Source organism: Schistocerca cancellata, chromosome 9 (assembly GCF_023864275.1).
Source record: "Schistocerca cancellata isolate TAMUIC-IGC-003103 chromosome 9, iqSchCanc2.1, whole genome shotgun sequence".
Lineage (NCBI taxonomy): Eukaryota > Metazoa > Arthropoda > Insecta > Orthoptera > Acrididae > Schistocerca > Schistocerca cancellata.
Window position 1 is genome coordinate 412,248,203 of NC_064634.1, and position 26,139 is coordinate 412,274,341.

A 26,139-nucleotide genomic window follows, 5' to 3' on the forward strand; every position below is an offset into this window, starting at 1 on the left:
CTTCTCTCTTTTTTGTTCCTTCTTTCCCCTACATCTCTGTCCCTCAACCTCTTGACCCTGTTCCTGTTGGCAGACTAGTCCCAGCACATGCCACTAGATAACGTTCATCTCTCTCCCCACCCATACACTACTTCCCCTACCCTTACCCCTACCCCTTCCTCTTCCTCACCCCTCCAGAATATTGTAAAAACCTTACTGTCAGAGACCCGTTTAACCCAGGAGAGCATTCAAGCATGTCAAATGGCAACACATTTAATTTTTATGACTTTTTTCAAAATCACACTAGTAAAGGACAAAACTCTGCCAAGATGATCATTGTTTTGAGACCAATGAGACCATCTCTTTCTTCTGTCTGCTCTTTTTGTTTCATAGTTACAGGTTGAAATGCATGATGAATCTATTGTTCTGAGCAGCCATTGTGGTTACAAATACTCTGTAGGTGGTTGAGCTCTCCTTGTGAATCTTAATTTGAAATGACGTAACTATGCTTTGTTGCCTTGGATGGAAATCACTAGTTATCTGAACACACAGGTCAGGATATGTGAGCTTTTGGGAAATTACATGACCCAAAGACTCTTCTTTTTTTTCTTTTCTACATATCCGTACAGCTAGAAAGTGTAATTTCGCATTTTTCTCCCCCTACATGGTAAATTGAATTTTAGCGCATTGTAGGATGTAAAGAATTAAGATGCAAAAACAAATGTGATACAGCCATTCCATGTGGCCAGCTGAAACATGTCTCTCCAAAAGAGATGCTTCCTCAAAGTCTCCTGTAAAAAAAAAAAAGTATTCACTACTATAAATTACATAAGGCTGCCACAAAGCGCAATGTTGACATAAAGTTTTGCTAATTAATAAGTTCCAATGGTGTAATGAGCATGACTCTTTCCTTGCATATTTTTGCAAGATTGGAATGCAAAAAATATATAAATTTAGTATCGTCTATATGGGAGGCATATGTCTGACAATACAATATCATTCCACATTCAGAGATAAAGGGCACTCAAAAAGTTTCCATTTGAGGGCCCTGCTGCATTTTATGTGCGCCTTAGTGTGACTCTGATGTGGGTATACAAGCACCGACATGTGGAAATTGGATTGGTTAGGGGTATGTGTCTTTCCAAGTTGCGTGTGGTAAATATGGAAACCTGAATTACAGCGATATAATTACCAGATGCATCCAAACAGGAGCAACCTGTTGTTGTTCTTGCCTTGGCTGAGGATAAACACTGGAAGACATCCACTGGAGAATGAAGAATGTGTATGGGGCAGCGTATCTCTTGAAAATGTGGAATGGTGAGACAAATTCCACACTGTTTGTGATTCGACACGAGATTTTAGTTGATCTGGAAAGCCAGCCTCATCTATTACACACAAGTGGGAGATAATAGAGCATCTTCCCTATAATACTGATCTGTCCCCTGCGATTATCACACCTTTGGTGTCTCCAAAAAGGCCTTGATGGGTCAATGATTCCTGTTGGACAAGGATGTGCAGCAGGCAGTTACGGACTTCATCAAGCAGCAGGCAGGACATGGCATTTTACGAAACGGGTGCCTTCAACCGGGTGTGTCGGTGGGATGGTTGCCTCTACACTCATGGTAATTTGTCTGATTGGCATACTGTTTCCGGACTGTACAGCAATCAAACAGAAACTTTTCTCCTGGTGTTACTGTTTATTTCGTGTTACATATTATCTCAGTTAAAAAACATTTTTCACTATCAAAAGCAGCACAACCATGTTTTCGTCATCAATATCTTCTTCTTCTTCTTCTTCTTCTTCTTCTGTGTTGGTATTATATCACTAAAGTAACGGTTTTTAGGTTTGTGAATAGCTACAAAAATTTGGGAGAGCTGGTGAAATGCATAATGAGACAACTCTGGCAGAAAAATTCTGTAGTTATTCCCTTTGAAGAACAACGAGAGTAGCTTGTATACACATGTGACTCTGAGTTTTATCTTCCTTCCAGGAGTACAATGCTTTTTGTTCTATTACATAACTGTATTAATTTGATATCACATTGTTTTCTCAGTTGTTTGCTATACAAAAAATGGCTTGAAAGGAAATGTGATTACCATTCTTTTGTTTGATATTGTGTGTCTTTGCCTTTTATTGTACATTATATAATGATGTTCATCACCCAAGCCATTAATTATTCACAGTTTGTAGCAGAATCATTGCTTGAATCACAAACAGAGCAGATTTTAAATGAATGTTATGTTTTCTGTTGATTCTGAGAGCTTGTAGCTACGTGCAACTTTTTGGAAGTTATATGTAACTCATTTTCCTGCTTGGTAGCTATCAATGTTAATCAGTTTTATAATCTAAATTACATTGCATGTGGCTGTTAAGAGGATACACAACAGAATCTACAAAATATGTAATTGTGGATCTTGTCTTTGACTCCTCTACTTAATTTTCATTTCTTATTTTAACTAATGGATGATGGTTTTATTGTCAGTGCAAATGAGAATTGTTCACCTCTAATTGTGATGAACAAGTGTTTTATGTTGTAACACTTTTACAATTGTTTATTTCATTTTTCACAGGGTGCATCACAAGCTGATATCCGTAAACAATACCGTAAACTGTCACTTATTCTGCATCCAGATAAGGAAACAGGAAATGAGAAAGCATTCATGAAATTGACTAAAGGTATGCATCTAGTCAAGGGAGTAAAGCAATGATTAATTTATCTCACTTTTTGTTAGTAAAGTTCATTGAAATTAATTACAGCATATCAGGCTCTGACTGATGAGGAGGCACGGCGTAACTGGGAGAAGTATGGTAACCCTGATGGTCCTGGTGCAATGAGCTTTGGCATAGCACTTCCGTCATGGATCGTTGAGAAAGAGAACTCTGTTTGGGTATGCAAATAAACACAATATATATAACACTGAATTATCCTCTAGAAATTAATAAAGCAAATAAATTTTATTTGTTAATTAGAACGCAGGGTTTGTCAAAATACTTGGACTTAATTTTAACTTAGACATCAAAACCAGAAATTTGCCTCACCTGGATAGCTGAGTGTGTTAACAGACCACTTACTGGAGTTGGGGAGGTGGGACTGCTCCAGATTGATTCTGCCTCATGGATTGATGATGATGGCTGGAGAGCCGGCCAGCCTACATGTGGTTTTAGGCAGTTTCCCACATCAGGATAGGTGAATATTGGGCTATTATCCATTTTCTGCCTTAGATGCATGCTACACAAACATTAACAAAATATTCTCATAGTTGAACATAGGTTTACTCAAGACGCAGACAGATTGAGTATGTAAGAGTGTGTCCCAGGGGGTATGTTGGTATCAGAAAGGACATCTGGCAACCATTACCAGTAACATATAGCATTGCCGACTCTGTCTATGTGTATCCCTTTCAAAAAACTTTGGGTGATTTGTGATGTCACATAGCAACAGCTGTGGATGCTGTAGTGCCAGACATACTTGCAAAAGTATGGGAGGAGTTTGATTATCGTCTGGGTGTTTGTTGTGCACCCAGTGGAGAGCGCATTGAATATTTGTGAAAGATGAATGAGAACTTTGCTCTTAAATTGTAAGAATATACCACAATGATTAATGTGCATGCATGTAAAAGATATACCCTCATAAAATCACGTGCTTCTTCTGATGAAATTGAAAAGGTTGTAGTTCTGTGCATAAGTTAAAAATTTACCCCAAGTTTCTATCTTCAGTCATTCGGATAGTTTGGATTTTTGTGTCATATTGTAGTTTTCTAGCCATATTTACCAGATTATGGAGTGTGAATGAACTGACAGCTGTGTGACTTCAACAACTAAGGCGAATGACCAACAACGACAAAGGTTTAATTTTGGTGTCAAATGAATAGCAATTTGTGCTTCGTAGATGTAGTGTGTCAGTGTGCACTCAGCCCTTGTGAGGAAAATGAGGAGCTACTTGATTGATAAGTAGCGACTCTGGTCTCGTAAACTGACATACGGCCTGGAGAGCAGTGTGCTGCCCACATGCCCCTCCATATACACATCCAGTGATGCCTGTGGGCTGAGGATGACACGGCGGCCGGTTGGTACCATTGGGCCTTCATGACATGTTCGGGAAGAGTTTAGTTAGCTTAGTTTAGTAGATGTAGAGGGTATATATTAATAAAAATAACTAGGTCTGAGTGGACTCCAACATGTGAACAGTCAAGTAATGTGGATCAACTGATCTAAAGAAATACACTCCTGGAAATGGAAAAAAGAACACATTGACACCGGTGTGTCAGACCCACCATACTTGCTCCGGACACTGCGAGAGGGCTGTACAAGCAATGATCACACGCACGGCACAGCGAACACACCAGGAACCGCGGTGTTGGCCGTCGAATGGCGCTAGCTGCGCAGCATTTGTGCACCGCCGCCGTCAGTGTCAGCCAGTTTGCCGTGGCATACGGAGCTCCATCGCAGTCTTTAACACTGGTAGCATGCCGCGACAGCGTGGACGTGAACCGTATGTGCAGTTGACGGACTTTGAGCGAGGGCGTATAGTGGGCATGCGGGAGGCCGGGTGGACGTACCGCCGAATTGCTCAACACGTGGGGCGTGAGGTCTCCACAGTACATCGATGTTGTCGCCAGTGGTCGGCGGAAGGTGCACGTGCCCGTCGACCTGGGACCGGACTGCAGCGACGCACGGATGCACGCCAAGACTGTAGGATCCTACGCAGTGCCGTAGGGGACCGCACCGCCACTTCCCAGCAAATTAGGGACACTGTTGCTCCTGGGGTATCAGCGAGGACCATTCGCAACCGTCTCCATGAAGCTGGGCTACGGTCCCGCACACCATTAGGCCGTCTTCCGCTCACGCCCCAACATTGTGCAGCCCGCCTCCAGTGGTGTCGCGACAGGCGTGAATGGAGGGACGAATGGAGACGTGTCGTCTTCAGCGATGAGAGTCGCTTCTGCCTTGGTGCCAATGATGGTCGTATGCGTGTTTGGCGCCGTGCAGGTGAGCGCCACAATCAGGACTGCATACGACCGAGGCACACAGGGCCAACACCCGGCATCATGGTGTGGGGAGCGATCTCCTACACTGGCCGTACACCACTGGTGATCGTCGAGGGGACACTGAATAGTGCACGGTACATCCAAACCGTCATCGAACCCATCGTTCTACCATTCCTAGACCGGCAAGGGAACTTGCTGTTCCAACAGGACAATGCACGTCCGCATGTATCCCGTGCCACCCAACGTGCTCTAGAAGGTGTAAGTCAACTACCCTGGCCAGCAAGATCTCCGGATCTGTCCCCCATTGAGCATGTTTGGGACTGGATGAAGCGTCGTCTCACGCGGTCTGCACGTCCAGCACGAACGCTGGTCCAACTGAGGCGCCAGGTGGAAATGGCATGGCAAGCCGTTCCACAGGACTACATCCAGCATCTCTACGATCGTCTCCATGGGAGAATAGCAGCCTGCATTGCTGCGAAAGGTGGATATACACTGTACTAGTGCCGACATTGTGCATGCTCTGTTGCCTGTGTCTATGTGCCTGTGGTTCTGTCAGTGTGATCATGTGATGTATCTGACCCCAGGAATGTGTCAATAAAGTTTCCCCTTCCTGGGACAATGAATTCACGGTGTTCTTATTTCAATTTCCAGGAGTGTACTTAGCCTGTTTCATCTTATGATGAAAATTGAAAATGTTATACCATGAAGCATCAGTCTGATATTTATCAAACTTCATCACATTACAGGTTTTAAATGATTAAACTTCTCCATTCAGAGCCTGTCTGTTACGGACATCAGTATGTGTGACTCCCAACTGTCAAAAATAAGCTCTTGTAAACACATGGCATGGAGGCAAACAGCCACTGAATGTCACCTTGTGGAAATTCTTGCCATGCCACAAACTCACGCTATGTGAGTTCACAAACATTATTGGTTTGTGGCTGGTATGAAAGTTTGTGTCTGCCCATTACATCCCAAATGTGCTCTGAGTGAGAAATCAGGTAACTGGGAAGGCCAGTCAAGCGACTACAGATTCCTAATGATATTAGTATTGTGAGGATCTTGCGTTATCCTGCTAGACAATACCATTTGGTACCCAGAGAGCATTCAGCCTCCCTTCAACAATTACCAAATCATTTCCACTGTCATGTCAAATAGGAGCCACACCATGATTCCAGGAGTTAAAGGGATATAGGCCTCGAGGAACACTGCCTTTGGCTTTTCACCAAGTCATCTACATATAGCTTTCATTTCCTTTTGTGTTTCTCAGTCTATGTGAAACATTTTAGAATGTCAACTTCAACGAGATGTATCTAAAGCTGTTTTTTTTTCCAAAATGCAGTGTAGTGTAAACAGTCAAGTTTAGTTTTAACTAAAAGATGATGATAACTGTTCAGAATATGTATGAAATTTACCTTTGTTGTATTGCTGATATTATGAATTTTCCAATTCCTTTGTAACAATTGTAAACAGTATTTCATATTATGAATTTTGTTTTTACTTCAAGAAATGTTTTTCATTGTAGGTTCTTGGATTATATGCTCTTGTTTTCATGGTTGCTCTGCCCACTGTTGTGGGAATGTGGTGGTACAAGTCCATTCGATATTCTGGAGACCAGGTCAGTATAATTATAATGTATCTTGTGAAACTGGTGGTTACATCAAACAATGGAAAGCCCATTATGGGATGCCAACAATATAAGAACAGAGTGCTACTCACCACATAGAGGAGGCATTGTTTGGCAGACAGGCATAATGAAAAAGATTGGTAGGTATTATTCAGCTATCAGTCTGTATGTCTTTAAGGACTGAGTAACAAGTAGCAATCTTTTTCATTGTATCTGTCTGTGACTCAATGTCTCCTCTATATGGTGAATAGCAATCTATCCTTTCTATAATATTGTTGAAACTAGTGGTTAATTATACTAAAGCAGTCAAATTCTCACTACATGGTTTCATCTTGTCATCACTGAAACAATTTGTTTACAGGTAGAACCATGCTCTTACTTCAGTTTCCAGTTTCTGCATTTAATATGCACATGAGGGAAATAAATTTTGTGTAATAGATAGAATAATCAAGTAAATTGGAATATATGAATTTATTTTTTCTCGCAACAATATTATTGTTTTCTCTTCTTTTGTTTTTCTGTTTTGACTTGTAAAGCACATTTAAGAAATAGTTAACTTTGTGTTAGTAAAAATTCTGAATAATAGATAATACAGTGAATTACTTGTTCCCACCTTGCTCATGTATGTGACCTCGAAATTCATAAGGAACTGAATCTTTTTGGAAGTGCATGGTATTTGTTGTTTCGGAAAATTAAATGAAAAAGTAACTTTAATTTTTGCTGTGCTTTTTAGTGCATTGTTTAATAGAAGACGGCCCACCAAGTGTGCTTAAATTGCTGTAAGCAAATCAATGTGTATCTCAGGAAAAAATCAATGACTGCATAAAAATGTTGTTGAACATTCTGCGACACTGTCAATCCAGTAATTGGAGTTAAAAAAAAGTTTCTGTAGTTGATCATAAGAATCTCTCTCCTCTTCTCTAAATTTTTCCCAATAATAGAAACAATATTATGAAAACGGTATTTTTTACAATTTTGAACTGTAAATGTTACTGGAATAATGTCCGAATGAATGAGTTGTGACAGTTCTACATCTACATCTACATGGATACTCCGCATATCACATTTAAGTGCCGGCAGAGGGTTGATCAAGCAACCTTCTCAATAATTCTCTATTATTCCAATCTTGAACAACACAGAGAAAATGAGCACCTGTGTCTTTCTTAGCAAGATCTAATTTCCCTTATTTTATTATGATGATCGTTTCTCCATAATTATGTAGGTCAGTGTCAACAAAATATTTTCGCATTCGGGGGAGAAAGTTGATGATTGAAATTTTGTGAGAAGGTTCTGCCACATTGAAAAATACCATTGGTTTAATGGTCTTTTTACACTCTCCTATTTCGTGGTAGTACAAAATGTGCTGCTCTTCCGTGAACTTTCTCAATGTACTCCATTAATACTATCTGGAAAGGATACCAGACCGCACAGCAGTACACTGAAAGAGAACAGACAAGCATAATGTAGGCAGTCTCTTTAGTGGATCTGTTGCATCCTCTAAGTGTTTTGCCAATGAAATGCAGTTTTTGGTTCACTTTCTCCAAAATATTTTCTAGGTGTTCCTTTCAATTTAAGTTGTTTGTAATTGTAATTCCTATGTATTTAGTTGGAACTTGTGGCTTTCAGATTTGGCTGCTTTATCGTGTACACGAAGTTTAATAGATTTCTTTTTGCATACATGTGAATGACCTCACACTTTTCATTATTTAGGGTCAACTGACAATTTTCATACCATAACTTTATCTAAATTGTTTTGCAATTTGTTTTGATCTTCTGATGAGTTTACTAGACAATAAATAACATCATCATCTGCAAACAACGCTGCTCAAATTGTCTCCTGAATCATTTATATAGATAAGTAACACTGGAGGGCTTATAACACTACCTTGGAGAATGCCAGAAATCACTTCTGTTTTACTCGATGTCTTTCTGTCAGTTACTATGAACTTTGACTTCTTTGACAAGAAATCACAAATCCAGTCACGTAAATAAGACAATTTTCCAAAAAACATGCAATTACACTGCAAGCCACTTGTGTGGTAGTGTCAAAAGGCTTCTGGAAATCTAGAGATATGGAATCAATTTGAAATCCCTCGTCAGTAGCACCCGACATTTCGTCTTGAGTAAAGAGCTAGTTGTGTTTCACAAGAATGATGTTTTCAAAATCTGTGTTGATTGTGTGTCAATAATGTTTGAACACAGTACATGTGCCAAAGTCCAGCTGCATATCGATGTTAATGCTGTGGGCCTATAATAGGCAATAACCCATGCTCTAGGGGTAGCGTCTTTGATAAGTAATCACAACGTCCTTGGCCTCCGGTTTGAAACTCACCACCGCTTAAATTTTGATTAATAATCAGCATTGGCGGCTGAAGACTTCTGGCTAAAGGGTGACATCTTATGCCGGCATAAGAAGTCACCCTCCTTCTGCCAACAGCCTCGTCAAAGAGGGCGGAGGAGTGGACAGAGATTGAGGGCACTCTCTTGACCTTGGGATGGGAAACTGTCCCTAAAGTAGGAAGAATAAATAACTAAAACAAAATAAACAGGTGTCTGTGTATATGCGGGTGGATATTTGTGTGTGTGTGCGAGTGTATACCTTTCCGCTCCCGGGATTGGAATGACTCCTTACCCTCTCCCTTAAAACCCAAATCCTTTCGCCTTTCCCTCTCCTTCCCTCTTTCCTGATGAGGCAACCGTTGGTTGCGAAAGCTTGAATTTTGTGTGTATGTTTGTGTTTGCTTGTGTGTCTATCGACCTGCCAGCGCTTTTGTTTGGTAAGTCTCATCATCTTTCTTTTTAGATATATTTATGTTAATTGTTTTGACAAATAAAGTAACATTTGGTAGTTACCTTTTATGGATGACTTCTTAGTCATGTTACCCATACCATGGCAGTAGTAATGTTGACCATCCCATGGGGCTAGTGATTCTTTTGGAATAAAAGGCAGCCAGTGTTAATTCAGGATATGAGCTGTCTGCATTCCAAAGTTCACGAAATCCATCCACATGATTCAGTGTGAAGGAGTAACAAACATACTAATTTGACGAAGAAAGAGAATAAGCAGTTTCTACGAGCAGCTACAGTAAGTAATGCAACACATATTTATTTATTTATTTATTTATTTATTTATTTTGCTGAAGGCAGGTTGATTTTATTCACGATTCCAGTACACCATGTTATTCCCACACTTTTGGCTAGGCACTCAATGCCACAGCCTTATGTCGCCTTACTGGAAGGGCCTGAATGCCTGCATAGTATCACACTAATGCTTGACGCTGGAGCCAATGTCATGCTGCATCAGTAAATTCCCTATCATTCATCAGTGAAGTGCATCTGTCATTGGGCCAAACAGATGGAAGTCGGAAGGTATGGTATCTGAGCTGGGGGAGGATGGGGAAGAACAGTTGAATGAAGTTTTTTTGAGCTCCACTCAAGTGTGCAGACGTGTGTGAAGCCTTACGTTGTCATGGAGAAGGAGACGTCTGTTTGCATTTTAGTAGCGACGATTGGGCTGAAGTCATTTCTTTGATTTCCTGAGAGTAACATACGAGGGTTGAATGCAAAGTAATGCCTCCACCTCCGAAAATTGGGTTTGTATGGGAATATTTTAATAAATCAAATGCAGAAATAATCTGTAGAATGTGATCTTTAATTACCAATATTCACTTTTCCACATAATCACCAGCCAGTTGAATACATTTCTGCCAACGATGAACAAGTTTTCTGAAGTCGTCATGAAAAAAGTCAACACTCTGTTTCCACAACCCCAGTCTCACAGTTCTCTCAATGCCATCATTAGAAGCATAATGCTGTCCCCGCAGATCGTCTTTCATTATCAGGAACAGATGCTAAATCTGGACTGTATGGAGGATACTGTACGGTGGAGAGATTCAGTCTCTGAAGTTCTGCTGTGGTGGCACGTGAAGTGTGTGGGTTGGCATTGTCATCCTGCAGGAAAACATTTCCCTTTTCCTTTCGGACCCTTGGTAACCATCATTTCAGAGTTCACAGCATTGTGATGTAACACTCTGAATTTATTGTTGTTCCACGATCAAGGAAATCAACATGGATAACACCATCTGCATCCCAGAGCACCGTTGCCATGATTTTTCCTGCTGAGGGCTACGTCTTGAATTCCTTTTTCTGGGGTGAGTTTTCATGTCGATATTACATAGACTGACGTTTTGACTCCAGGTCGTAATGGTGTATCCACGTTTTGTCTCCTGTCACAATTGAATGGAGAAAGGCATCGCCTTCATTCTCGTAACATGAGAGGAATTCCTGGCAAATTTTAAGTCTGTGCACAGTCATTTCAGGAGTCAGCATCCGGGGTACCCATTGTGCACAGATCTTCCAATAGCCAAGCAAAGCAATAATCTGATCCACACATTCTTGTGAAATGCTGATTGTGCTTGCAATTTCTTTTTGAGTGATAAGGCGACCACCCTGAATGAATCTGTCAACATTTTGCTTGTGAAACTCGATAGTTGCTGTCACAGGACATCAAACTCTTTGATTGTCATGCAGGTCAGATGTTCTCGCCCCAACATCTTTAAACTTACTAGCCCAACGATGCACAGTACTCATGTGAACACAATCACCGTAAAATGCTTTCATTCTCTGATGAATCTCCTTTGGGGTGACACTTTGTGCTATCAAGAATTCAGTGACTGCACATTGCTTAAATCGCATTGATCGACCATCTGCGCACGGTTCCATGCTTTATACTGTAACAACACAACCGTTCAATGCTAAGGCTTCCCGCCAACTGGAGCTGTAGAGAAGAGGCTATGGAACAAACCAGTACCTGCCGCATACCGATGCTGCCAACTGTTGAAGAGTTACAAAGGTGGAGGCATTACTCTTCAATCAACCCCCATAATATATTTCAGAGTTCATCACTGGAACATGAGGGAGAACACAAAACAGAATAACCCCTTCAGAATCCCAGAAGACCATCACCATGACTTTACCAGCTAAGGTAGCTGCTTTGAACTTTCTCTTCAGAGAAGAAGTGGTGGCACCACTCCTCTGATTGCTGTTTTGTTTCCATGTCAAGGTTTTATTACCTGTGATAATGTTCATATAAAATTGTCATAATCAACTGTGTAGTGCATAAGCAATACTGCATAGATAGTCCTTCATTGGTCTTTATTGTATTCTGTTCTGTGGTGAGGAACCTAGCAGGAACGCACTTTTGAGTACCCAAATCGGTTGACAAATGTGTCAGCCCTGTGAACAGACACATCCATTTGAGCAGCGAGATGTTTGATTATAATCAGTTGATCACCTGGAATTCGTGTGTCTACACATTCCAACATTGCAGAAATCACAGCTGTTTGTGGTTGCCCGCAATTGGACAAGTTTGCGCGACCCTGTTGTGAGGATGACAGACACTTTGCCCAACGACTCGCCGTGCTTTTGTTCAGTGCTAGGTCTCCATATACATTCTGCAATCACCTATGAATATCTGTGATGCTCTGGTTTTCCATCAAAAGGAACTCAGTGACACCTCTCTGCTTGGAATGCATTTACATTACAGACACCATTTTGAAGGCTTAGTATAGTGCCATCTCCTATCAGAGTTTCGTGTAACTATATGAGCTGAAGTGGAAATATTCCATGATGTTTCACAATAAATTCCACACTTTTTTAACCAAAATTGGCCAAGAAAAAATTTAATTCTTGCATTACTTATTGAACATTCCTCAATTGAACATTCCTCATTGTTCAGAGTAGCACAAATTTTATAATATTTGTGTGTGCCATCTGCCCTTGTGTGTGGCTATTACCACTGGACTTGTTTGCATATCATAATCAAATCCAGCCTCACTAAGAGTCTACTACTTTCTAAATGTAAAGGCATGTCATCTGCCTGTCACGTGGCATTTAGATGACACCATCATTGTGAGTCTTCAAGCATGTCAGAAGCTATAAGATACATCTGACACTCAGCAGATAAAAAGCCATGAGCTTTTATGGAAGTATGGATTAAACCCTTGGAGGATTGTATAAGCATTGTATTCATTGTGTTGTTGGAGCAGGAAGGTAGACAAAATAAATAAACAGTTACGCACACTGCAGCAGTAAGCGGTAAGTGGCAAAAACGTTACGTACTTGAGTACTGTTTATTTTTTGCTTTTGTTGTACAGAGTTAGAATATTCCATTGTTGATTATTCGCTTTTGTGTTTTACGAGAAAGAGAAATAAAGTTGTATGTTCTTGCATATACATATAAGAAGTTATTATTTAATATGATGATATGTAGTGGCCATAAAGTGGTGGCTACAGATACAGAAGAATTCACACCGCAAGAAGCAAACAAGCTAGGTGACATAAATTTACTGACACGTAGGAGAGATGACAGAAGTCCTATGACTCATTTAGTACAGCTACAGAATATGCTGCGTAGTCTGATACAAGACTTGTGGAATGAAATAGTGCAGCATGGAAAGTTTCACCAGAACAAATTAATGATGTGCATGTGACGGGCTCTACAGTCGACAAAATTATGAGAAATGATGATTCATGTAGAAGATGTATGAAGCTGTGCACACCTCAGTTCCTGCATGATAAACTGAAACTCTGGTTTTTAATGTTAGAGTTGGCATTCACTCATAATAAAGTAACAAACGATCAAGAAAAGTTTGCTAGAGCAGTCAACATCTGGACACCAGAGCAATGACGTTAGTAGAAGACAAAAGGATTTTGGCGGCAGTTTCGGCAAATAGTGACGGAAGCAGTATTTGCAGATGCTATGCTCAAATACGTTTGGACATCACAGCTTCCCATGGCAGCAAGAGTGGTGGTGCCTATGAAGGATGGGTGCAACATGATCACTATTCTCCAGCTGTCCAACAGAGTTTATGCAACAGTGGGGACAGGAAGTATAATGAGCGTCACAGAAGCAGCAGTGAAGTTGGAAAAACATTAGGTGGCGGCAATTCACAAGGATCAGCAGGTGGATACAACCACAGAGTTTCAGAAACTAAAGGAACAAATAGACGGTCTGCAGAGACAATTCAAGGCTTGGTTCTGAGGGACCTGCAGTGCACTTACGGACAGTTGACTGATGAAACCTGAACAACTATGTTGGTATCATAAAAAGTTTGGTCAGTGAGCTGCCAAGTACATTCTGCCATGCAGTTACACACGCTGTGTCATTATCATGGAGATTCTAAGCACAGACACTACCTTTTTGCCTGTATCGTGACAACTGTGTGTATGAGAGATGAAGACTTTGTGTTATTATCTGGTAGAAACCAGGTCTGATGTAAGCATGTCGTCAGTAGAGAGAGATGTGTCAGTCAAGGACAGTTCGCTAGTTCATCTCACAGCAGCAGATAAACAGCTGATAGCAACGTATAGCAACTGCAACAAGGACGTGAATTTAGGTTTTGTAATATTTGTCACTGAATGTTTGTAATAGTGGATGTGTCAGAAACAATCCGGGGGGAGGGGGTGGCAGATTTTCTGTATGCATACAGTATCACCATTGAAATTCAATTTGCTTGACTTGAGAAATGAGAAGAAATGGTTACTACGCTTCTAGAAAAGTTCAGAGAAAGAGAAGGCCATATGGTACAACTGACAGAGGTAGACCAGCATTTGGACCCGACAGCATGAACACTGACCACAGTGGCACATAATACAATTCATCACATAAACACAATGCTAGGCCATCCAGTCTCTTTTAGACCGAGAAGATTGTCACCAGACAGGTTCACAGACGCAAAGGCAGAGTTTGAATGTATGTTAGATAAGTGAGTGATACGAAGATCTGATAGTGCATGATACATCTCTACATCTAGGTAATAAAAAATAGAAGAAGAAGGAAATAAGAACAAGAAGAAAGGCAGAAAGTGGAGTTCTTGCAGTGATTACAGGGAATTGAATGCTCGCACGATAGTCAATCAACATCCAGTGCCCACTGTTTGTGATTTTACGAATGTACTAATGGGAGCAAAATATTTCAGTGTCATAGATTGTCAAAGAGCATCCCATCATTTACCAGTTGCAGACATTGAAAACAGCTGTCTTTAAACCTTTTGGCCTCTTTTAATTTTTGTGTATGTCATTTGGCATTAAAAACATGGCTTAAACGTGGCAACGTTTCATTGATGAGGTGCTATGGGGGCTAGACTTCACCTTCACCTATTTCGATGATATACTAGTGTTTTCAGCAACACAAAATCTTCACAAGGCACACCTAAAAGCAACATTTGATAACAATATATAGGTACAGGATAATAATTAATAAAAGTATGTGCAACTTGTGAAAAAACCACATTACCTTCATGTGTCACTTAGTTTTAGCAGGCGGCATCTGCCTGTTGGAAGAGAAACTGGAACTTACACTACAAATACTTAGGCTGTTGGATTTGCAACAGTTACGTAAGTTCTTAGGTGCTGCAAATTTTTACCATCGACATCTGCTGGGAGCAGCTGCTTTTAAAGCACAGCTCGCAGAGGAGCTGACAGGCCCTAATACCGCTAAACATCAGAAGCTAGATGGGACACCCTGTAAGCAGAAAGCCTTTGAACAGATCAAGACAAACGATTTCATTACCTCATCCTGAGAGAGATGTGGTACTATTTATAATAGCCGATAAAAGCCAGATAGCCATTGAAGCAGCATTACATCAAGGGTCTACTCAACACTGGCAGCCATTAGGGTTTTTCTTGCAGAAACTCATGGAAGCACAAAGGAACTGGAGTGCGTATGACTAAAAACTGTTATCGGTATATAAGACAATAACACACTTTCGGCCTTATATGGATAGTAAACCATTTATGGTGTTCACAGGCCACAAACTAATCACCTTTGCATTCAGCAAGCATTACAGATGCTCTGTCACTTAGGCAGTTCAGACAGTTAGAGTACATAAACCAGTTCACCACAGACTGAAATCATGTAAAAGAAGTGGAGAATATCACAGCGGACTATTTCTCAAGTGTTGCGGCGATAACCAATTCTGTAGATTACGCGAGATTGGCCAGAGAGCAAAGAGAAGACACACAACTTCAGGTTTTTCAGCAGAGCATCTCCACAGTGTTGAGACTGCAGGACGTATGTCCGGAAGTGAGGCCATTTAAATATGTTGCGATGCCTCACAAGGACGACCTAGACTGTTTGTGTCTGAACATTTACTGCGAAAGACATTCAGAAGTATTCGTAATTTGGCTCATTCAGGTACACGACCAAGAGTCCAAGTTGCTGACACAACATTTGTGTGACCTGGAGTTAGGAATGATTTTGGAAGGTGGACACAACAATGCTCTACCTGTCAACACTGTAAGGTGTGATGTCATGTGAAGAACCCCATGGGACACTTTGATAAACCATGTTAACATGCACCTCAGCATCACTGGCCTACAGCCGATGTCTGGAGGTTACTGTTATCTACTAACAGCAATTGATAGATTTACAAAGGGGCAGGCGTTGTACCGATTTGAGAAATATCAGCGGGAAGAGTCAGTCAAAGTATCTTGGCAACACGGGTAGGAAGATTCTGTTGCCCAGTGCACGTCACAACTGACCAGGGTCGTTAGTTCGAATCTTCAGTATCTCTTGAAGTGGCAAACATTTGTGGAGGCCAACATCATCATACGACAAGTTATCATCCAGAAAGTAACTGAATGATGGAGCGATGGTACAGAACACTTGGAGATGCATTGATGTGCCACGGTGACAGTGATTCTGCAACATTTCTACTGGTGTTACTGGGTCTGAGCATTTATTTTCAAACAAGTCCAAGAGGCATCCACAGCAGAGCTTGTGTACGGGGAAACCTTCCACCTTCCTGGCAATTTCTTTGAAGAGCTTAAGAACGATATTGGCCTACTGTAGTTATTGAAGATGGTTAAAGCACAGCTGGCAAACCTCCGGCCACAGCCATCGAATTGGCAGGGCGACATTCCATCATTTGTGCACCGAGACTTCAGCAACTTTCGCATGTGATGTTATGAGCCAACAGTGCAGCCACCATATACCAGATGTTATAAAGTTCAGCAATGTAACGCACACAGAATGAAGCTCCAGATTCACAATAAACTGGTTATTGTGTCAGTTGATCGAGTGAAGCCAGCTTACTTACTGCCAGAAGACTTACAGTAGGAAGACATACAGGACTCGCAGTGGAATATGGTGTCACAGCAGGAGCAAGCATCTTCAAGAACAGTAAATACACCAAATCTGGTGGAAGAACAAGTTGCACAACTGGTGATTTGTACAAGGGCATGTCAAAATATCCAATACAGGTTTCCAAACCTACCTGGAGTTCTACTCTAGCAGGGGGCGGCTGTGTGGGTGCGGGAAGATAGACAAAATAAACAAGCAGTTACACACAGTGCAGTAGTCAGTGGCAAAGACATTAATTATTTGAATACTGTTTATTCTTTGTCTTTGTTCTATGAAATGTTCCATTGTTGCTTATACGCTTTCATGTTTTATGACCGATAAATGAAGTTGTATGTTCTCGTATGTGCGTCTAAGAAGTTATTATTTAATATGATGTTAGGTAGCGGCCATATGTTGACTCTTGTTATGTAAGTCAATTCACAAAAATGAAGTAGTTCAAAAATTAAAGAGTAAATGGCTTTTTTTTTTTTAAGATTAATTATTGTTCCACATTTCGCATTATATTCTTCAAATCAATAAAATTGTGCTACTACACACTTTCAGGAGTGGCCTGTGTGTTCTTCCAAATCCCTCCAGCCATTTCAGTGTGAAAGAGGAACAAACATACTCACACGCGAACTTTAGCATTTATAGAAGTAATACATACAGGACATTATGATACAGATACGTCAGATGACGGTGATTATGATTAGTGTTTGTTATTCAACAGCTATTTGTCCTGTGATTGTATTACTCAGTTTAGTCCATACATACATTGTGGTCCTGTTTCATTATTGCTTTCTTATTTGTTGTATGTTATGTATTTGAACCTGTTGCCTTGAACTCCTCTCTTTTGACCTGGAAGTGTATTCATCACTTTGCTTGCTTCAGCTTGGATTTTAGCCTCTTTCACCCAAAAGAGGAAATATTTGTTCAGTAGAACTACAGGATCATTGTTTTTGGTCATCCTGTTTAGTGTTGTTATAGTTGCCGTGGTCAGAGAATAAAACCTTTTCCTTCTTTTATAGCAGTAAAATGTCAAATACAGGTTTTGCTGATCATACAGATTCTGTAGGTGTCACAAAATTAATTTTTATGATTATTTGATTTTTTGTTTTAGCCGCACGGTTTGAAAGTGCAGCATTACTTATATCTGACGTACAATTATGCTTGCAGGTTCTGCTTAATACTACACAGATGTATTACTATTTCTTTCATAAAACACCTTCAATGGCTCTAAAAAGGGTAATTATGATCCTTGCAGCCTCACTGGAGTTTGAGAAGAAGCACAACAGTGAGATTGTTGAGAGACCAACAGACAATGAAGAAGTTCCTCATGTAAGTATAACTGTATTTTCTGCTAATGTTTTACTGGATCTTAATTACACAAGAATTATTCTGACATTAAATAACACACTACAGACTTAAAATGTAATGCATAAAGGTACTATCATTTTAACATTTGAAACTATAACTTTTTAAATGTTGTTAATTTATAATTTTTTCATATTTGTTTGTAATAATACAGTATGAGCAATGTGCGTTAAGTTTTAAATGTTGTACCGAGCATGTTTATGGAATTAAATTAAGGTCAGTTGTTAAATATATTGTCAGTATCTTGTAATTTGTTTACAATGTGCCTCTTTTTATAAGGATAATGTATGAATGATGATTGTAAGGACACACATTGTTTGTAATAATACTTACTCTTCAAATGCCAGACTTGAGGTGATAACAATAAATATAGGACCTTAAGGGAAAACTGCAGTTGTAGAAATAGGTAAAAAATTTACAGCTGCAGGCCATTACAGCCGATACTGAATAACAGTTCTTCCTCTTAACTAAGTATTCTGTTCAGAAAATGTAGAGGAAAGTGCCAGACGTTGTAAGTAGAGGGATAAGTCTGTCACATAAAGATGAATGTACAAGACATCAATAGTGCTATTGGAATACTGTTCTGCAGCTGGACTAAACCTAGAAGACATGTTACCTTTCAAACAATCTGCCACCTTGATTCTATCCTGAATATGTTTTATTTTAATTATTTTCTTGTACGGTCACTGTTATTGAGTTATCCTGATGTAGTGGAACTGCTATGCAGTGCCACCATCCCTTGCCATGTGTCTTCTCCATCTGCAGAGGGTCGAGGGCTGCAAGAGAGCTTCATAGTATTCAAGCTACGTAATGACGTAAATGTCCTTCAGTAACACTTTTGTATTTCATTGTTCCAATATAACAGTTACAACATTGGGTGAATGAATCAGTGCAGCAGAACATCATCTGTGAACAGTCTTAAGGGTAAGAAGTGATGCTATATGTGGTGTGGTAGAGGGATTGTGTTGCCACAGCGAAGTAGACAGCACAAATTGATACCACAGATATTAGCGACGGCTCCTGAAGACCAAGCATCCCCTCTCAGCATGGCAGCGCCTTCACGCTGAGGTCAGTTTAGTGTTGAGCTAGCAAGAATTCTCCCAGTTCAAGATATTACTTGCAGCAGTCAACATCATTGAGTAGGAGAGTGACAGTTAAAGTTTCTAATGGACATATACTTTCATCAGTGTTGAACATTGTACCTCAAGAGAATGGTTTGTTAATTAGTGTGTTGAGTAATACTTCGCTAGTCCATGACAGTTGTAAATTATCCAGTACTTCTGTGATGAAGAAGTTTGTCAAAGTTAAGTAAATCTTTTATTCTTTAATGTGATAAAGTGAATTACTATTGTATGGTTTCTAGTATGATAAGCCTTCTTCCTGAGCAGTCAAGCAACCCACAGTTGTGACTAGACGAAAGTAATTTCACATGGCCATAATACTATCCATTCATCAGATAAAATTAGTCTTCTTCTATTATCTTTGCCGTTTTCTTGCCACTTTGCTCTACCTAACTTTGCCTCATGCCAGTTGAAAAATTCTAAAAAAATTTTTTTGCTCCTCCATATGGGATTACATTTACCTTCCCAACCAGAGCTATTTGTCCAGAAACTGAGTCAGTGATACAGCACTCAGCACAGGATTCAAGGAAATAGTCATCTGAGTTATGACATTTCTAGAGATTCTGTATAAGAATCAACATAAATTACAAAAACAATTATCATATGAAACCCAGCTGTTTCTGCTCATCCACAAGATCTTGAGAGCAATAGATACTTGTGGCCAGGTTGGTATGGTGTTCCTTAACTTCCGGGAGATATTCGATATAGCTGCACTCTGCCACCTAATGAACAAAACAAGTGTGTCCCAAATATCAGACTAGTTGTGGGAATGAATTGAAGAGTTTCTAGCAAATAGAACACACTAGGCCTGTGTCATTCTTTAAGGGAGATAAATATTCAAACATAACCGTGACTTCAGACAAACCCTGGAGGAGTGCTGCAGAACTCGTTGAAAGTTCCTTCAGGCTTTTTGTGGATGATGCTGTTACATACAGACATGCCTCACTAAAAATGTATTGTGTGGATGACTAATAATTATTTGTTGTATTGTTTTGTGTGTGTTGTTGTATAAATGATTATGGAATTAAATGAAGGGCTAGGGTGGAATCTGGTGATGGCACATAACTTACTGAGGTTACCTTCCATTAGGAAAGTGGGTGCGTAGAGTGACTGTGATATGATTTATAAATTATAGAGTGCAGCAGTCAGTCATATCTCTCTCTCTCTCTCTCTCTCTCTCTCTCTCTCTCTCTCTCTAGGTTTTATTTGGCAAATCCAGATTTCGGCTAGTGCCTTGCCATTATCAGTGTACTATTTTCTAGTCTCAATGCATGTCAGTTCCCTGTTGTTCGGGTGTCAGTCACAGTTCTTTGAAAACTACATACAGTATGCAAAATGTAGTATTCAAAGAACTGTGACTGGTGCCTGAACAACAGAGAACTGACATGTGTCAAGACTAGAAAATAGTGCACTGATAATGGCCAGGCACTAGCCGAAATCTGGATTTGCAAAATAACATGCAAAAACGTGGAAAAAAAAATAATACGACAGATTGCTGCGCTATATAATTTATAAAACATAACTTACTCCTCTGGAATGACAGAAATATGTTACCAAGCTTAACATTTGCCTCTAATTGACTAATTGTCAACAGTGACACAATCCCAAGAGACACTGCAGGAAGATTAGAAATATAACCCCTTAAATGTGACCGACTGCCACAGTAGCCGGTGTGCACCATGACCCAGTTGCCAATATTTTAACATAATTTCAATATCACTGCAGCAGTTGGACCCTTATCACACAATGTCATTTGCATTAAACTGAACAGATAGGGAGTACATGAGTTTATTCTCAATTATTACCATCAGTGGATACTCATTGTATTGTATAGTTTCCATATTCTGCCAAGCAAAGTGTTGTAACCAAGTAATACACAAAACCAACCAAGTCACCCAACTATGACATTCTTCGTAACCTCTGAACATCAAGCCTCTCGGGATCCAGAAGATACAAACTAGAAATACAACAAAAGGTTCAGTGAGCATCCGCCAGTAGATGGCACTGTGGAAAATGTGCTGTGTGCACGCTTCCCACCATCGGCCACTCGTGGCTGGCCTGCATTGATACAGTTGACAGGTGATTTTAGCGCACACATGGCAAGCCACACTCGATGCACTCAAACTCGCATGCACTAGTAGCGGGATACAGCACAAAACTCTTTGGTAAGGAATAAAATGTGCTTCAACATGTACCTCACTGAAAGGATTGGCATTAAACAATCTGACTTTCGTTTATATTATGTGCAGATATCTTGCAGTCAAAAATGTGTTTATGTGTGCATTCAATGAAAATACATAACACATAAAAAGGAGGGAGTATGATGGAAAACGTAGAAAATGTCACAGGGATATTTAGAACGTTGGCTCAAAATCTGGTGACCTCTTCTGTCCCTGCTGGCTCAATGCCAGTGGTAAAATTTTCTTTCATTACCAGGTTTCATATGAACTCTCTCTTGTGTGGGTTTCACTACCTTCTGTGTTTTTATGACCTTGTCTGCAGAGGCCACTAAAATAATTTCTAAATGAAAAATAAATAAGAACCAGATTTTCCAAAATATTAGATTGTTTCTTCTTTCCTTAGGCACAACTGGTGATGTTTGAGATGCTCATGTTATCTTGTAGTATTGTTCTTTCTTCACTGAATGACCACTTTCTTTCCTTTCAGGGCAGAAGGATTTCTACACTATTCCTAATGTTGTCTGTTCCTTCAGACATGCATCCATGTCTGAAGGACATTGTAATGTGAAGGTACAGACACTCTGTAAACACAGACATTGTAAGCATCAGTGATGTATCCATGCCTCAATGGGCTAAAATGACAATAAAATATTTCTCTCTTCCTGTGCAGGAATCACGAAATGGGCTATTGGACTTTTTCATGACATGTGGAAGTTTGGGTCGGTCCTGGAGGCTCGCTCAGATAACTGAAGTGTTTAATGTGACTACTCATGGTAACTGCGAAACATAGGTTCCAGTATCAGTCTGGCACAAATTTTAGAGTATCACAAATAACTGACATCTACCTGGATTCACAAAATTCAAACCCATTTCAAAATATTCGACAGGGCAGCTGTAATCTTATCAAAGTGTATACTTTGCTGTATACAGGTGTGATTAAAATGGCTGCTTTTCTGTTTTTTGCACACCTTATGGCCTTCCATCTATCTACAATAGAAGAGATGAACTATTTGAAGATTGCAGTCTCTTTTGATTTTGGTCTTTTGACTGTCTTTGGTTTGTCCTTGCCATAGTAGCTGTGAGCTTTTTTTATTTGGAGTATCATTTGCATGCATCTTTGGCTGTGAAGCTTCAGTGTTTGGTTTCCACAGTAGTCAGCAGACATTTTCACCATAAAGTGTCATGATGTTGTGGCTAGAAATTTGATTTATTTTGCTTTCAGCTAGCATACTGATGAGGCTGTGGACTTTCTACATTTTTCCTTCAAAGAAAGGCTTTGTTGTAAATGAAGTGGAACACGCTTTTAGAAAAGGAAGGATAAATTAGCTTAGAGCTATTGATTGTAGGGCAGCCATATATAACTAGTACTCCTCATTGAGACTCCTTTCATTTACACAAATATATTTATCTAATTAAATCTTATATAAGCTTCTTATTTTTTATTTACAAGCAGATTTACTGAGGGATCAGCTTATAACTTAAAAGAAACTTATTTTAATAACTTAATAGATAAAATTGGGCCACTGCCTAACTGCAACTATTGATTTATTAATCTGTCATCCAATTCAGTCACTCCAGCATCACTTTCACCGTAAAAGTTTCGAGCCCTTGTGTCATACTCCATCCGTGATTCGGCTGTGTAGGAACTAGCTGAGACTGTCATAAAACAAAGCATTATAATACTGCTTTTTTCCCCTTAATAATAATTGATAGAGACATTTCTGTTCTCTTACTGGCATTTAGCTAGCGAATGTGGTTGATACGTGACTCCATTCTTCAACTTTGGGAAACTCTAAACTCTACTGTCAAGTGTGACTCTTGTAGCTGCTGGCTGATGGGTCTATGAGATGTTACATAGCTTACAGAAAATCTAACATTACAAAATGGGCTGTTCCCTTGTCATTGGGGTTTCCCTTCTCAGTCTAATGGACTTTCTACACAGCAAATAAATGAAAGTCCAAAATAATTAAGAAATGTTCCCAGATGCTGGATTTCAGAGTTCATAATATAGTAATTACAGAACTCTTTGTGTGCTCTCATTTTTGTTAGAGGTGAAATCTGATTACTGTATGTGATTTACTATTATACCATTGTAGGATCATAGTAAACTTAATTTTTTTTTTAGGCTGCTGTGTAATTCTGTATTAAAGTATGGCAAAAGTGTATTATTTCTTTAAATTCTTTTATGCATAAGGATCAAACAGTGGAAAATCCAGGATGGAATGTAACAATATTATGAAACTTCAGCAACTTTCCTTTTCATAATATGTATACATAAAGGGTAACCCATCATCAATTTGGACAGTTTACATGGAGCCAACTATGTTGATTGTTTTTCCTTTTTTTCTTCAACAGCTCATTAAGCAGATACCAAACCTCAGTGAGAAGAATCGTGAGCGACCACTGTGCTTCCTGTACTCTTTGAAGGCACGTGCAATCATTCATGCCCATCTGTCTCGAATTCCTCTCAACCCAGAAACTCTCGATAAGGATCGGCAGTACATTGTAAAGAAATGTCCGTATCTTATCCAAGAAATGGTCAACTGTGTGTCCCAGCTCATTCTTCTGGCATATGCCAGGCGAAGTAAGTATTGTGTGAATGCTATAGGGTGATTTGAGCTCTGTGCATTTAGATTTCAGAGTGGAAGAAAGAGATAGCTCAAAGTGACAGTAGAAAACATTGTAATGTGATATGTATTGTTGTAGACCTATGCCCATCTTAATGAGAATTTGTTTGTAATTTGTAATGCTTAGCAGTACTATGTTCTCAGCTTTTTCTTCTGCTGTGCAGCTTGTATTTATAGCTGCCTTCTTATGTTTTCAACTGTAGCATGAAAATTGTATGTAAATCAAATAAACCAAATAACTTTTCTAAGTAGATTAGCTGTATTGGTACATGATTTTTTTTTTCATTTACGTGAAAGTTGTTGTTGTTGTTGTTGTTGTGGTCTTCAGTCCTGAGACTGGTTTGATGCAGCTCTCCATGCTACTCTATCCTGTGCAAGCTTCTTCATCTCCCAGTACCTAATGCAACCTACATCCTTCTGAATCTGCTTAGTGTATTCATCTCTTGGTCTCCCCCTACGATTTTTACCCTCCACGCTGCCCTCCAATACTAAATTGGTGATCCCTTGATGCCTCAGAACATGTCCTATCAACCAATCCCTTCTTCTGGTCAAGTTGTGGCACAAACTTCTCTTCTCCCCAATCCGATTCAATACTTCCTCATTAGTTACGTGATCTACCCATCTAATCTTCAGCATTCTTCTGTAGCACCACATTTCAAAAGCTTTTATTCTCTTCTTGTCCAAACTATTTACCGTCCAGGTTTCACTTCCATACATGGCTACACTCCATACAAATACTTTCAGAAATGACTTCCTGACACTTAAATTTATACTCAATGTTAACAAATTTCTCTTCTTCAGAAACAATTTCCTTGCCATTGCCAGTCTACATTTTATATCCTCTCTACTTGGACCATCATCAGTTATTTTGCTCCCCAAATAGCAAAACTCCTTTACTACTTTAAGTGTCTCATTTCCTAATCTAATACCCTTAACACCACCCGACTTAATTCGACTACATTACGTGAAAGTAACGGTTTAAAAAACATCATATATATGCAGTAGATATAATAAATTAGTAAGAGCCATTTAGGTCATAACTTATGTTTTCAACTGTAGCATGAAATTGTATGTAAATCAAATAAACCAAATAACTTTTCCAAATAGGTTAGCTGTATTGGTTACATGATTTTTTTTTTCAGTTATGTGAAAGTAACAGTTTAAAAAACATCATATATATGCAGTAGATATAATAAATAATAAATAATAATAAATAAATAAAAAATAAATAAAAATAAAAAATAATAAATAATAATAAAAGTAAGAGCCATTTAGGTCATCACTTACGTTTTCAACTGTAGCATGAAAATTGTATGTAAATCAAATAAACCAAATAACTTTTCCAAATAGGTTAGCTGTATTGGTACATGATTTTTTTTTTCAGTTATGTGAAAGTAACAGTTTAAAAAACATCATATATATGCAGTAGATATAATAAATTAGTAAGAGCCATTTAGGTCATCACTTACGTTTTCAACTGTAGCATGAAAATTGTATGTAAATCAAATAAACCAAATAACTTTTCCAAGTAGGTTAGTTGTATTGGTGCATGATTTTTTTTCAGTTATGTGAAAGTAACAGTTTAAAAAACATCATATATATGCAGTAGATATAATAAATTAGTAAGAGCCATTTAGGTCATCACTTACGTTTTCAACTGTAGCATGAAAATTGTATGTAAATCAAATAAACCAAATAACTTTTCTAAGTAGGTTAGCTGTATTGGTACATTTTTTTTCAGTTATTTGAAAGTAACGGTTTAAAAAACAACATATATTTGCAGTAGATATAGTAAATTAGTAAGAGCCATGTCATCACTTGTCCATGAATGGATATGAAGACGAGTGTGAATATTACTTTCCGAAATGCAATGTAGATGCCGTGGTGGGCAGAGTAATGGTCAGGGTTCTCCAACAGATGGCAGCACTGTAACATTGCACCGAGGCAATAGCTGCAGACATACACAGTGTAGAATCATGGGTTGGATCAGTGAGTAGTCGTAAGGCTGTTTGCATGTTGTGCTCAAGTGTTGTTTAATTGAGCAAGTCCATTGTGTCTGTGCATAGCAACATGCCGCATACATGCAGTAAAAGCATAACTCTAGTCTGGAGGCATTTAA

The 26,139-nt window shown here is 39.3% G+C and overlaps 1 protein-coding gene across 1 annotated transcript in view; it reads left to right on the plus strand.

Annotated features, from left to right (window-relative positions):
• LOC126101458 (translocation protein SEC63 homolog) overlaps positions 1-26,139 on the plus strand; it is a 173,193-nt gene that overhangs the window by 45,043 nt on the left and 102,011 nt on the right. The window contains exons 4-8 of the mRNA XM_049912111.1: positions 2,551-2,656; positions 2,738-2,868; positions 6,494-6,586; positions 17,895-18,056; positions 23,749-23,977. Coding sequence (XP_049768068.1) covers positions 2,551-2,656; positions 2,738-2,868; positions 6,494-6,586; positions 17,895-18,056; positions 23,749-23,977 — 721 coding nt within the window. The remainder of the gene's footprint in view (positions 1-2,550; positions 2,657-2,737; positions 2,869-6,493; positions 6,587-17,894; positions 18,057-23,748; positions 23,978-26,139) is intronic.